The sequence below is a fragment of the Xenopus laevis genome, chromosome 8S (assembly GCF_017654675.1).
Source record: "Xenopus laevis strain J_2021 chromosome 8S, Xenopus_laevis_v10.1, whole genome shotgun sequence".
In the NCBI taxonomy this organism is placed as follows: domain Eukaryota; kingdom Metazoa; phylum Chordata; class Amphibia; order Anura; family Pipidae; genus Xenopus; species Xenopus laevis.
The window spans coordinates 2,793,681-2,808,761 of NC_054386.1; the positions used below are offsets into that span (position 1 = coordinate 2,793,681).

Below are 15,081 nucleotides of genomic sequence, written 5' to 3' on the forward strand. Positions count from 1 at the left end.
AAGCTCATTTTCTGCTGGATAATTAGTGACGAGCCCTAAGCTTAGCTTCTCAACAGCCAATCAGAGCCCACTGAGCATGTGAGTGTCACAGACACTTTCCAAGATGGTGACCCCCTGTGACAAGTTTGAAGTCCTGGATCATTGCTGCTATTGACAAGCTCAATCTTTAGCCTCGTGCAATAAGTTCACTATAGAAAATAGGACATTTTTAGCCATATTTATTTAAGGGTTTCGTTTTGCTTTAATTTGGATAAAGCACAATAAATACTGCTCTATAGACGTTACAGTCTAGTTCATGTTATTGCCTTAGGATCAGGAAGCTTCGCCCTAGGCCACAATGAAAGCCACAGGCATAATCACTGCCATTTTAAGACAGATCTGCAGCAGAACCACTGAATGTTCCATGATTATTTAGAAATAAGAGTATGTTTTGGGAGCATGTTGATTCCCACTGTGTTTTATAGCCCTTTAAATGGATAGTTCTGGTTTTCTTAAAGGGATACTGTCATGGGAAAAAACATTTTTTTCAAAATGAATCAGTTAATAGTGCTGCTCCAGCAGAATTCTGCACTGAAATCCATTTCTCAAAAGAGCAAACAGATTTTTTTATATTCAATTTTAAAATCTGACATGGGGCTAGACATATTGTCAGTTTCCCAGCTGCCCCTGGTCATGTGACGTGTGCTCTGATAGACTTCAATCACTCTTTACTGCTGTACTGCAAGTTGGAGTGATATCACCCCCTTCCTTTTCCCCCCAGCAGCCAAACAAAAGAACAATGGGAAGGTAACCAGATAGCAGCTCCCTAACACAAGATAACAGCTGCCTGGTAGATCTAAGAACAACACTCAATAGTAAAATCCAGGTCCCACTGAGACATAATCAGTTACATTGAGATGGAAAAACAGCAGCCTGCCAGAAAGCATTTCTCTCCTAAAGTGCAGGCACAAGTCACATGACCAGGGGCAGCTGGGAAATTGACAATATGTCTAGCCCCATGTCAGATTTCAAAATTAAATATAAAAAAATCTGTTTTCTCTTTTGAGAAATGGATTTCAGAGCAGAATTCTGCTGGAGTAGCACTATTAACTGATGTGTTTGAAGAAAAAAAAAACATGTTTTCCCATGACAGTTTCCCTTTACACATAAATTAGTGTTTGTCCATGTTCCTTTTTTTCATGGTGTAGTGAGAAAAATAAAATCTACAAACTCCTAAATGACTTTTCATGAGCGGTGGAAAGTGATTGGCCAAATTAGCATTGCTACTTTATTTAGTTGGTACATTATTTAGTGGTTTTAGACTAGATAAGGTTTCCATTGTATCTCTATCCTACTTCTTCTTCAGTCTGATGCTCAATCCATTGTCTGGCCAGTGGTGAGTTGCAGTCATTGAGGGCTGTAGGGAATCCAACGTGGGCTGATAGTCTAACCTCTGAGAGGTCACAATTCCTTTAATACACATGAACAGAACACGTCATAGAAATATGAAACCCTAAAGTGTCTCTTTTACATCAGATTCCAGCAGTAAATATTCTTGCAGAAAAAACGAAGTCTCTGGCCGCATCATTTTTCACAAAATATCAGCCAAACAGGCAAGTGATAGGGTTTCCAAAAAGGCTGGCAAAGGTGTTTCATTGTATCTCTGTATCATATCAGGACATAAATAATGTATAGGTCATGTGGCTTTAATCGTGTTGTTACTGCAACTCCCAACACCTCAGTGTCAATGGAATGGAAGGAATTGTTGGTCAAAAACAATTTGCTGCAAGTTCCCAATCTCTGGCATAGAGTGGTGATGTCATAGTATTTTTAAGAATTTTATTTGAAGAATATCAGTTTCTATTTCCACCTAAAACGTATATATCGCCTTTTTCCTATGCTGCATTCTAGGACAGACATTTTGGCTCCAGATTTCCGTACTGGAAGGTAAACTATAGGCCCGTGGGCTCACTGTTTGTGGGTTACATCTCGTCCGCGTTCCTAACTGAGGCTGCATGATTTTGAAGTTTGTATTGTGGAGACCATTCCCAAACAATAACATTGGTGTGATTTATTTGATACTAACCAGTATATAACAAGCGCACGGTTTACTGAAGTTTTTGTGACCCGCAACAACTAATCGAGTGCATTTAAAACCATCACATTGGTTTGTTGATGTGAGATACTAAACCTGGAGCAAGTTATAGATCAGTTATTACATTACCCCAAAGAGTCTCTCTGGATTATTAACCATATCTTGCCTTTCTGGATACCTTATTGCCTGTATTTTATATGGATACGATTTTATTATAAGCACATATAGAAAGTGGAAATGTTCTCAGCCTCGTTGGGCGCATTAAATTTGTGTGCAGGTGTGCATTTCAATATTATTTTAAAGGGATACTGTCATGGGAAAAAAACATTTTTCAAAATGAATCAGTTAATAGTGCTGCTCCAGCAGAATTCTGCACCGAAATCCATTTCTCAAAAGAGCAAACAGATTTTTTTATATTCAATTTTGAAATCTGACATGGGGCTAGACATTTTGTCAATTTCCCAGCTGCCCCCAGTCATGTGACTTGTTCCTGTACTTTAGGAGAGAAATGCTTTCTGGCAGGCTGCTGTTTTTCCTTCTCAATGTAACTAAATGTGTCTCAGTGGGACCTGGATTTTACTATTGAGTGTTGTTCTTAGATCTACCAGGCAGCTGTTATCTTGTGTTAGGGAGCTGCTATCTGGTTACCTTCCCATTGTTCTTTTGTTTGGCTGCTGAGGGGGGGGAAGGGAGGGGGGTGATATCACTCCAACCTGCAGTACAGCAGTAAAGAGTGACTGAAGTTTATCAGAGCACAAGTCACATGACTTGGGGCAGCTGGGAAATTGACAATATGTCTAGCCCCATGTCAGATTTCAAAATTGAATATAAAAAAATCTGTTTGCTCTTTTGAGATATGGATTTCAGTGCAGAATTCTGCTGGAGCAGCACTATTAACTGATTCATTTTGAAAAACATTTTTTTCCCATGACAGTATCCCTTTAAAGGTGAAAAGCCGGCAAGACATTTAAGGAGATATTTTTCAGCTGCATCTGTAAGTCATAGTTTGAGGAATATAGAATTGTCTTTAGCAGAATGCATTATACTGTATAGATTTTACATTTTTTGCTTTCCGGTGGAATCTTATTTCCTACAGGTAACTGTATACGGCTCTGTACCAATTGGGTATTTCAGCTTGTGTTGGCTGTGCAGCGCCTTTTTATATGTTCCATCAAACCACAATAGAGTTGTTAAGTGAATTAATTCAGTTCAGAGCGTATGTAAGATTGGGATCACACACCAGTGCTAAACTCTGATACAAACATATCCTAAAGAGCCTAAAGAAAATGTTAAAGGATAAGTAAACCTTTAAAATAAGTGAATGTAAAATTGATGAGGGTGTTATTATAAGCACTTTTGCAATGTACATTGATTATTTATTTTGTTTTTATTTCAAGATATTAAAGGATACATGTACTGTTAATATGAATGAATTTTGTTACAACAGCGCCACCTGCTGGTCAGTTTCCCACCAGTCTGACCAGCAAGTAGTCAAGGAAGTTGTCAGGAGAAAGAAAGAGGCTGATGTTCTTCTGCTTAGGAAAGATGTGAGAAAGGTTTCTAATTTTATTCCTAAGCAGAAGAACATCAGTCTCTTTCTTTCTCCTGACAACTTCCTTGACTACTTGCTGGTCAGACTGGTGGGAAACTGACCAGCAGGTGGCGCTGTTGTAACAAAATTCATTCATATTAATAGTACATGTATCCCTTAATATCTTAGAATCAAAAGAAGATAAATAATGAATGTAAATTACAAATGTGCTTAGAATAGCATCCCCATCAATTTTACATTCACTTATTTTAAAGGTTTACTTATCCTTTAAAGAAGACTGTTCTTGAAACTCACTTGTACTTATGAAACCACCAAGCCGGTAAAAAAAGTAACAAACAGGAACGGTGATATTTTTTTCTAAATAATTGCCATTTACATTAATTGCAATCTTACAAAATTATTCAAGCCTCTAATCTTCCCAGTAAGTAAAGGTGGCCATACATGGGCCGATAAAAGCTGGAGACAGACCAAGTCGGCAGCTTATTGGCCAGTGTATGGGGCCCCCCGATCGAGATCTGGCCGAAAGTCGGCCAGATCTCGATCGGATGGGACAAAAAATCCCGTTGGATCGCGGCCGCATCTGTTCGTTGATGTGGTCCCGCGATCTGATCGCCCGTTCCCCATGCATTAGGATCCGATCGTTGGGCCCTAGGGCCCACGATCGGATAAACCCTATATTGCCCACGAGGTGGGCATATCGGAGAGAGATCTGCTCATTTGGCGACATCGTGTATGGCCACCTTAAGTTTATAAAGATGGTCATCAGCAAGTGTTAGCAGGTCATTGGATAAACTGTTAAACTCAACCATGCTCTGATTGGTTAGTGATGTTGGACTGATATTATTCTGAACACAACTGTAAGTCCTGTAACATTCAGAATAAATTTCCATGCGACGTTTCTTACCGGCTGTCATATTCCAAATGTTTCCCACTTCTTTGCAACAAGTGTGTAGATAAAGTTGTTCATCTATTTTAGGCAGCCACAAAGTTAAAGGATAGTAACGTTTTATATTTTATTAATATATAATACACAAGCCATGAATATCTTGTAAATGATATCCTTATAAACGGTGAGTTCTGATGTCATCAGTTATAAACGGTGAGTTCTGATGTCATTTCTGTCACATGACTCACTGAAACTTGTGTATTATAATAAATAAAGTACCCCCAGTTGTAAAATATGTGGATATTAGAAGTTACCTCGGAGTTCCATGACCTGTATAAAAACACTCGGCCTTCGGCCTCGTACTTTTATATGGTCATGAAACTCCTCGGTAACTTATAATATCCTTATATTTTACAAGAGGGGGTACTTTATTCACTATATATTTATTTATGGTAGATCACACAATTTGCGTGAAGTTAAAAACATGGTCGTTCATGAATTTTTTTTAACCGCAAAAAAAAAACGATGTGGTGAAGTTAAAGTCATTTCTCCCCATTCCTCTTCCTCGTTTTACTTCCTTGTGGGCAGCAGAGACAGTAGCCGTGTTCATGGGAAAGACGGTAAAGTAAAACTGTCACATGCATCTATGTGAATGCATCCGCTGTACATATTCCCAGGCCTCGTATTGTTTGTTTAGGACATTCTGAAATGTCTATTGACTGATGTTAGAACTGTTGCCATGGACACCGTACGGGAACTGCAGGGAATCAAACAAAACAAAAAAGCAAAGTTGTCCATATTTGAGCGTGACTTATTTCAGTTAAGGGCAGAGACACACGCTGCTATTTCGGGAGTTTAGTCGCCCAGAGACAAATCGCTTCTTCTTCTGCCTCACGAGGAAACTTCAGACGACTTTGTAAAACTAAGCGTTCCGAGTGTCATCCAGCCAGCGATTGTCATTCTAGCCGGCAGGAAGGTAATTTGGGGTGATTAGTCGCCCACAGTGTCGGACTGGGACACCAGGGGCCCACCCAAAAACCTTAGACCAGGGGCCCACTCAGTATTATTTTTCTTCCTCTCCTCACTCAATCTCTATTCTTCTAGTCTCTATTCTTTACATACTATAAACTATTATTCCATCTATTTAGCTTCATAGAAATAGGTAATGGCCATGAAATAGGCCAAATGTTTAGCAGCATGAGGGGCCACTGACACCTGGGCCCACCGGGAGTTTTCCTGGTATCCCTGTGGGCCAGTCCGACACTGGTCGCCCGAAGAAGAAGCAATTTGACGCTGGCCAATTAATCTCCCGAAATAGCAACATGTGTCTCAGCCCTTACACAACATGTAATGGTGGCCATACACTTAGGGATCCACTCGTTTGGTGATTTTGCCAAACGAGTGGATCTTGCACTGATGTGCCCACATTGAGGTGGGCGATATTGGCCCAATGATCGGATAATAATTCAGGCAATACAGGTGGTCGTATCACGGGACTGCATCAACAGATGCCGTCGCGATCCTGCGAGATTTTTAACCCTGCCTGATTGACATCTGGCTGACTTTGATTGGGGACTCGGCCTGTCGGCAGCTTTTATCGGGCCGTGTATGGCCAGCTTAAGGCAACCGACAGAATCTGCATAAGTGGATGGAGCCTGTTTATAACATAATGGCAGGCAGCCAAAGGAGTGGCCACAGTAGCCAACGTATGGTGGGGAAGGGGAGATTGGCTTGGTTTGCTTTTGGCGTACAAAATGGCCGAAATTATTCTTAACCCAAATACTGTTGTGAGCTTTAATTAATTTATGTGTGGAAACTGTTTTCAAGCCGTGTGCTTACAGAAAAATACATAATTCCATTTTTTAGGAGAGGGAAACCTCAGGTAACGCCTACCGGTCCTGCCTTTATATACAACTCACCTGCGGCTTGTTTCTCTCTCGTCTCATTCAGGCGGAAACCGCTGCCAACCGTATCTGCAAAGTGTTGGCCGTCAATCAGGAAAATGAGCAGCTCATGGAAGATTATGAAAAACTGGCCAGTGATGTAAGTTGTGATCTATCAGGAGACCAGAGTACGTCTAGTTAGAACAGATATATATATATATACAGCCTTCATGTTCCAGTTATTTTGTAACTAAAATAGGACCCCCCCAAACTCCCAAGTTCTGCAGTTCTGAAATTCTTTATAAATATAGGCATTAGAATTGGGGTTAACAATGTGTAAAATTTCTATTTACCCTTTGATAACTACATGTGGCAGTTTTACAGTACAGGTCAGACGTGCTTAAACTATAAAAAGTTTGCTCCACATCTAGTAATCCTTAGAAGTTTGCTTTCAGACAGACACCAATAAATTCTACTGGTAATTGACTATTATGGGTTTACTCTTGCCATATCCATTACTTTCTGGTTCTACTGCAGCTGCTGGAGTGGATCCGTCGCACAATCCCTTGGCTAGAAAACAGAGCCCCAGAAAACACCATGCAAGCCATGCAGCAAAAGCTGGAGGATTTCCGGGACTACCGTCGCTTGCATAAACCCCCTAAGGTTCAAGAGAAGTGTCAATTGGAGATCAACTTTAACACCCTTCAGACCAAGCTGAGGCTCAGCAACCGGCCCGCATTCATGCCTTCAGAGGGGAAGATGGTCTCGGTCAGTATCCTTCTTCTTATATTTGTGCAGATATATGGCTTTTGTATTGGCCTTTCCGATATCCACATTCACGCGTGTTGAACAAAGCCGAAATGCATTCTTACGAGATGGATTAAACACAAGTATAGGCGTTTCATTGATAATCCTCATTATCTTGAAGAAACAGAAGAGAATCAGATCATTTGTAGACGACTGATCAAAATTGAATTCTTATGTCTACTTGCAACCCAGGTCTGTCTCTGATCGTTATTGTCAGAACAACTTCCTTGATTTGTGCTAGAGTACTGTATGGATAATGTAGAGTACTGTATGGATAATGTAGAGTACTGTATGGATAATTTCATATTATATCATCTGATCTTGGGTTATTATTAAATAACGGTACTGTTTAATATGTTATGGAAGCCCTAGGCTGTGAGTCCTACAAATCTGTTTAAGAGTCACATCTGGCTCACTTGCCTCCAGTTGGACAGACCTGTTTTATCCCTGTTGTACTATGTCATTATTATTAATATTATTATTATGTATTTATAGAGCGCCAACATATGTTGTACTAGGGAAGAACTTGTGTTATTTGAGCCTGGCTGATCTGATACATGAATTACCAAAGAAGGGATAGTGTGTTGGTTCTCTTGGATTGTTAATGGATTGTTTTGTTTAGAAAGGGATTACGCTTATATTGCCTATTTTCCCCATTCAGGACATAAATAATGCATGGGGAGGACTAGAGCAAGCCGAGAAGGGGTATGAGGAGTGGATGTTGAATGAAATCCGGAGGTTGGAAAGACTAGACCATTTAGCAGAGAAGTTCCGCCAGAAAGCATCTATTCATGAAGCTTGGACTGATGGTAAGTAATGTAACCACAAACACTTTATCAATTTATATAGACTTGTTCATTCTGTGTGTAGTTTAAGTTACCGTATATACTCGAGTATAAGCCGAGGTTTTTCAGCCCCCAAAATATGCTGAAAAACTCTACCTCGGCTTATATTTGGGTCAAGCGCAAAAACGGTCGCCGGCGCCTAAAAATAGTCGCCCGCGCCTAAGAATAGTCGCCAGTGCCTAAGAATAGTCTCCAAGAATATTCGCCGGCATCCAAGAATGGTCGCCGGCATCTCCAATGGGAGCAGAAACCCTCAATTTTTTGATTGAAACTTACCAGAAGCTGCTGCATTTCTCACCCTAGGCTTATACTCGAGTCAATTAGCTTTCCCAGTTTTTGGAGGTAAAATTAGGTACCTCGGCTTATACTCGGGACGGCTTATACTCGAGTATATACGGTACTTTGATTTTAGGTTCTTTCCCAATGTCCTGTCTGCTGTCTGGTGCCTGAAACATGAACTAGTTCCTTGGCTCTCAGTCTATTGTACTTTCCATTGAATAATGCCCTTGGCACTCTCAGTGCGTTTGGCGGTGCCAGCTGCTCTTTATCTTTACATTTTTTCTTTAATAGATAGGGGAAGAATTTTATAAGGTCGCTTTTAAAAGGTCAAATTTTGAAGTCTTGAAATTTTTTTAACTTTAATAAATATGAATGTACTCGCAAATCAAATGGGAGGTTATTTGTGAAAAAACTCAAACGTCTAATATTCGATCGAATACAAATGACCCGGAAATTCGAATCAAATTCCTCCGAATAAAAACTCGAATATCAGGAAGGCAATTAACATCTTCAAATGGTTCAACAGACCTCTGCCATCGACTTCTACATGAACTCGGCACGTTTTAGCTGGCGAATAGTCGAATTTGAACCGTAGAAGGAGCTATTCGTTTTTGACTACATTATATGGATGTCATTATTCAAACAAAAAACACTAATAAATACTTATATTAATATTTCCCTTAACTAGACAGTGAATTATAAGACTGAAGCTTGCTGTGTACCCCAAATTTGCATTGGTCGAATTGAGCAACATGGGAACTCCAACTTATATATATATATATAAGTTTAAATATTCTTACAAAGGAGTGTTCTTTTCATACAGTAAACGGATAGTTGTGCATGTGCTTTAAGGCCCTCACACACGGCAGATAAAAGCTGCAGACAGACTGAGTCGGCAGCTTATTGGTCCGTGTGTTGGGTCATCCGATGGGCTTCCCTGATCGATATCTGGCTGAAAGTCGGCCAGATCTCGATCGGGCAGGTTAAAAAAATCCAGTTGGATGGCGGCCACATCTGTACGTTTATCCGACTTTTCTTATCGGATGCATTATGATCGGATAGTTGGGCCCAAGATCGTATCAGTCCGATATCACCCACCTCAATGTGGGCATTTCGGGGAGAGATGGCACCAAACAAGTTGATCTCTACCTCTATGGCAACCTTAAGTTGTAGTGATTGTTATTCAGTATAAGGGGAAGAAACTTGTGGAAATGGCCACTTTTTATCTTTAACATGTAAAGCTGGAGTGACAACACATAATGGAGGGATGGGGAGAAGAATACTTATTTGTAATCTCAACTGTCCACTACTACCTTGCCCTGCTTAATGCTTACAAAGCACTCAGAGTTCAATGGTCCTATCAGCCTGATCAGATTGTATTGTGTCTTATTCTGGGGTTTTTTTTTTTTTTTGAGCAATGAGATTGTGGGTTAATTACAGGATATGCCCATTTCCTCCCCTTTTTTTCTTTTCTCTCTACCCCTGTCCTCATCCTCACTAACAGCCGTCCTCTCTCTTTCCCAACGGTATACTCGGCAATTCATAGTGGAAACTGTTGAATGAAAATATGTTGTATACCAAACCTGCTTTACTTTTCTCTTTGGAAAATAATAAAGAATATTTGGAAATTAATGCTTACAAAGACATACGGAATGCAAACGTGGCTCTTTTGTGTACCTGAAGCAATTTAAATGTTTAAATCTATAGGAATGTTCTTAATGGGCAATATATCCACTTGGTCAACATGAGTTTAATGTATAGGGCTAGTGCTAAACTTACTTTTTCCTATTGTTTTTATTCATTAATGTGCATAGTTATTTTCTGCCCTAAACAGGGCAACAAAAACTGAAAGTAAAAGTGACATTTTATTTCTTGTCCTTATAAACACAATCAAAATAAATTGTGCACAAAGGGAAGATAAAGCACAATTATTCTATCTTAGTAATACCATGAAATAGTTTAGAATATAGTAATGGATAAGTATGTTTACATGCCACCTTGTGCTTTCTGTAGGTAAAGAAGACATGCTGCAGAAGAAGGACTATGAGGCTGCTACTTTGTCTGATATCAAGGCTCTTCTGAAGAAACATGAGGCCTTTGAAAGTGACTTGGCTGCTCACCAAGACAGAGTGGAGCAGATTGCAGCAATAGCGCAGGAGCTTAAGTACGTGTGGGTCAGACCAGGGCTCCCCATCCTTTTACCCATGAGCCACATAGAAATGTAAAAAGATTTCGGGAGCAACACAAGCATAAAAAAGTCCCTGTGGATGCCAAATAAGGGCTGTGGTTGGCTATTTGGTGCACTGGCAGTCTACCAGAGGCTTACTAGGCAGTATACTTAGTTTTATACAACTAAAATTAACATTAGCGCATGTCATCTGCCACAGAAGATTTCTTTTCTTGCTAAACTTGTGTTTGTATATTTTCTTACAGTGAGCTGGACTACTACGACTCGCCAAGTGTTAATGCCCGGTGCCAAAGAATCTGTGATCAGTGGGATAACCTTGGAGCTCTGACACAGACACGAAGGGAAGCGTTGGAGGTAGGTTTCGTTTTTTTCTTTGCCATAGGGGCCTTTGGTGCAAGTTTTTACATGAAGAGTCGTATTCCACTGGAATTTGGAATAAAAAGTTGCAGCACAGTACTGCGGATGTTTGTGGCCTCCTTCATACTAAGTGAATGGGAGATAGCTCATAGTACAAGTTGATCCAGGGACTGGTCTCAGTGACATTTTGGAGTCAGGAAGGAATTTTTCCCCTCTGAGGCAAATTGGAGAGACTTCAGATGGGTTTTTGTGTCTTCCTCTGGATCAACTGGCAGTTAGGCAGTCTAAAATAGAGTTCAAAGGTTGAACTTGATGGACGTGTGTCTTTTTTCAACCTAACTTCTATTGGCCAGATGTGGGTGTCCATTGGTACGTCCTTATCCTGCATATTATTTATGATGTGAAGAGCCAGGAATTGTGAGGTGCAAGGGAATCCTGTATTTAACACTTGCTGCACTAAAAGTGGGCTGGGGTGCAAGTGCTAAGTATTGGGGAGAAGCTTTGCACCCCTTAGCGCAGGAGAACTTGTGCCCCTGGCCTATAGTAAATGAGTCTTTTGGTGTCGGCTACATAAACATTTGCTGCTTTCCATAAAGAGCTACCAAACTCAGATGTGTTACTGACACTGTTCTAGGACTATATATGTACTTGGGTTTTAGGTTTTTGTTGTACCCCGCTGCTGAATAATATTTTGACATGCTCCCAAGTTATCCTTTGTTTACTTCTAAGGGCAATGGCATTTTTGACTGGCTCCCTAACATGCTTTTTAGCAGCTCAGAATTGTCCTACGTTGCCTCAGTCTCTCTGCCAGTTTTCTTTGGGAAAGTCACCAGGACAAAATGCCCAATTGCCAGATTGAAATTGTGATTATTTTCATGTCTTTATTTTGGGCAACTAATATATTGTAACATTTATAATTTTATATATATCTATCATCTATCTATCGGCACCCAGGTAGTTATGTTTTTGGTGCATACCCTTTTAACTATGGTAGAGAGAGAGCTAGAGAAAGAGAGCTAGAGAGAGAGAAGGAGAGCTAGAGAGAGAGGGAGAGCTAGAGAGAGAGAATGAGAGCTAGAGAGAGAGTGAGAGAGGAGAGAAACCGAGCTAGAGAGAGAGAGAGAGCTAGAGAGAGAGGGAGAGCTAGAGAGAGGGAGAGCTAGAGAGAGAGAGAGAAGGAGAGCTAGAGAGAGAGAGCTAGAGAGAGAGAGAAGGAGAGCTAGAGAGAGAGGAGAGAAACAGAGCTATAGAGAGAGAGAGAGCGAGAGCTAGAGAGGGAGAGCGAGAGGAGAGATAGAGAGCGAGAGAGAGCAAGAGAGAGGAGAGAAACAGAGCTATAGAGAGAGAGCTAGAGAGAGAGAGAGAGCTAGAGAGAGGAGAGAAACAGAGCTATAGAGAGAGAGCGCTAGAGAGCGAGAGCTAGAGAGAGAGAGCTAGAGAGAGAGGGAGAGCTAGAGAGAGAGAAGGAGAGCTAGAGAGAGAGCGAGAGAGGAGAGAAACAGAGCTAGAGAGAGAGCGAGAGCTAGAGAGAGAGCGAGAGCTAGAGAGAGAGCGAGAGCTAGAAAGAGAGAGGGAGAGCTAGAGAGAGAGAGAGAGAGAGGAGAGAAACAGAGCTATAGAGAGAGAGCTAGAGAGAGAGAGAGGGAGAGCTAGAGAGAGAGAGGGAGAGCTAGAGAGAGAGAGGGAGAGCTAGAGAGAGAGAGAGAGAGAGAGAGAGAGAGGAGAGAAACAGAGCTATAGAGAGAGAGAGAGCTAGAGAGAGAGAGAGGGAGAGCTAGAGAGGGAGAGCTAGAGAGAGGGAGAGCTAGAGAGAGGGAGAGCTAGAGAGAGGGAGAGCTAGAGAGAGGGAGAGCTAGAGAGAGAGAGAGAGAGAGGGAGAGCTAGAGAGAGAGCTATAGAGAGAGATAGATATAGATATATCATATATTATTTTACTGGTATTACATCCAACTAATCTGTGATTTATTACAGAGAACTGAGAAGTTGTTAGAAACCATTGATCAGTTGTACTTGGAATATGCCAAGCGAGCGGCTCCCTTCAACAACTGGATGGAAGGAGCAATGGAAGACTTGCAGGACACTTTTATTGTTCATACTATAGAGGAGATCCAGGTATGATCACATTTCTTCATTTTTCATTAAAGCTGAATTAACCCTTTGCTGAGATCATAGTGACTCTCCAGTTACAGTAAGTCAGTGGTTTGTCTATGATTTACACTTCACTGTCCAGCACTTGGGTTGATCTACATTTGGTTAAAGTGAACTCGCTCTCTTACTTTATTGAGTTTGGGAAGTGATTCATTTGTAACGGAAAAAACACCCCCAGTGATTCAGAATCATCAGTTTGTCATTTTCTATTAATAGTAAGTTTATTGTGTCACTAACTGGTAACATCCTGAATTTATATCCTAGAACTCTTCATTTTTACTATATATATATATATATATATGTGTGTGTGTATTTAAACATTAACTGAAGTCAACTACAGACTTTATTTCACAATCTGATGTGTCATTTTATTAGTGGGCAGAAGAAAGTAGAGACGAGGAGGAAGTTACAGAATGTTACTGATAAATGAAACAAACGCAAAGTGCAGCCCTTGTGCAACTGTCAAAGTGACAGTTAGAGGCTTTTCACACTTCACTGACAGCGCAACCAATAAATAAGCCCAGTTGTTAAACTGATACTGACACTAAAAATGTATTTTCAAAATATTACCACCTGGTTCTCTCTTGTGCTCAAATGTAAATGTTGATGTTGTAGTGATCCGTGTGTAACTACATCACATTCATCCCTGTGTGTGTGTGTCTGTTGTACTACTGGCCTGTAGCAATAAAGTTGCTGCTGACTATTATACTGTACATTATAGGGTTTAATTATGTAGGACCCCAGACTCAGGCTTCACAAGTGCCTATTAGGGTAGAACTTCACGGCCGATTTCCATGCGTATCCGGCGCGCTGTGCCAAAACGCAGGTGTCAAATTGGATGCGACCGAGAATAAGGTAAGAAATACAAATGTCGGATCTTGTCGCAGACACAGCATGCAGCATCTGCAGCTCACAGTCGCGTCGGATGAACGCTGCGACACCATCCTTCATTGCTATTGCTTTCTAATTCTCTGTCGCATCCGATTTGATGCCTGCGTTCTGGCGTAGCACGTCGGATCCGCCAGAAATGCGTGGAAATCGGCCATGTAGTTCTACCCTAGAGGTGGCCATATACAGAGAGGTCCACTCTTTTGGCGATGTTGCTGAACGAGCGGATCCAGGGTCGGACTGGCACATTTGAGGCCCACAGGTTCCAAACCTCGGGGGGGCCCTGTACACATGCGCAAAAAAACGGTGCACATTTTTTTTTGTTTCGCTGGACCAGGGAGCGGGTCTGGGCCTGAGTGGATCTCTCCCCGGTATGTCCACCTTGAGATGGGAGATATCGAACGGATCCAATCGTGGGCCCAATGATCGGATCATAATGCAGGAGTATGGGTGGTCAGATTGCAGGAACGCATCAACAAACAAATGCAATTTGCGATCCGACTGGCTTTTTATCCCTGCCTGATCAACATCTGGACGATTTTTCTGGCCAGAAATTGACCGGCAAGCCCGTCGGAGGGCCCCATACACCAGGGCCAATAAGCCTCTGACTGTTGGCAGCTTTTATCGGCCGTGTATGGCCTTTAGGCTTATGTCCCATGGGATGTAACTTACAATACACAAAAGTCCTCTATGGGGCAAAGCACATGTCTAAGGGTACAACTCTACGAGCGTTTTCGTCGGATCAACGGCCGCCGGCAAAACGAACGCGACAAGTCAGATGGAGACGCAGGCGTCAAGACTCTAACTGGACTGAATGAAAAGTCACAGGTAAAAACTACATCACATCCGACCCGATAACTGTCGGATGTGGATGCAGAAAGCAGCGTCTTCATCCGACAGTTGGACTGTGTGGTTGTTTCCTCCGACTTTTCATTCAGTCCAATTATATCTGTCGGCAGTTTTATCGGCCCGTGTATGACCGGCTTTAGAGATATTATGATGGGATATATCTCCTGCTGTACTGCTGACTTAGAGCTACACATAATGTTACTGTAAAACAATGGTAAATATTCTTTTTGGCAGTGAATGACTTAAGCTGTGACTTCATGATTATATAATAGTAGTTTTGTCAGAGATGCTTTGTCACTAAAAGAATCCCGTGCTCTTGGCTGAT

General features: G+C 41.4%; 1 protein-coding gene across 4 annotated transcripts in view; it reads left to right on the top strand.

Annotated features, from left to right (window-relative positions):
- actn1.S (actinin alpha 1 S homeolog) overlaps nucleotides 1-15,081 on the top strand; it is a 73,474-nt gene that overhangs the window by 46,654 nt on the left and 11,739 nt on the right. For all 4 annotated transcript variants that reach the window (XM_018231947.2, XM_018231948.2, NM_001091370.1 and 1 more), the window contains 6 exon segments: nucleotides 6,463-6,555; nucleotides 6,933-7,163; nucleotides 7,864-8,011; nucleotides 10,340-10,490; nucleotides 10,760-10,868; nucleotides 12,843-12,983. In XM_018231947.2, coding sequence (XP_018087436.1) covers nucleotides 6,463-6,555; nucleotides 6,933-7,163; nucleotides 7,864-8,011; nucleotides 10,340-10,490; nucleotides 10,760-10,868; nucleotides 12,843-12,983 — 873 coding nt within the window.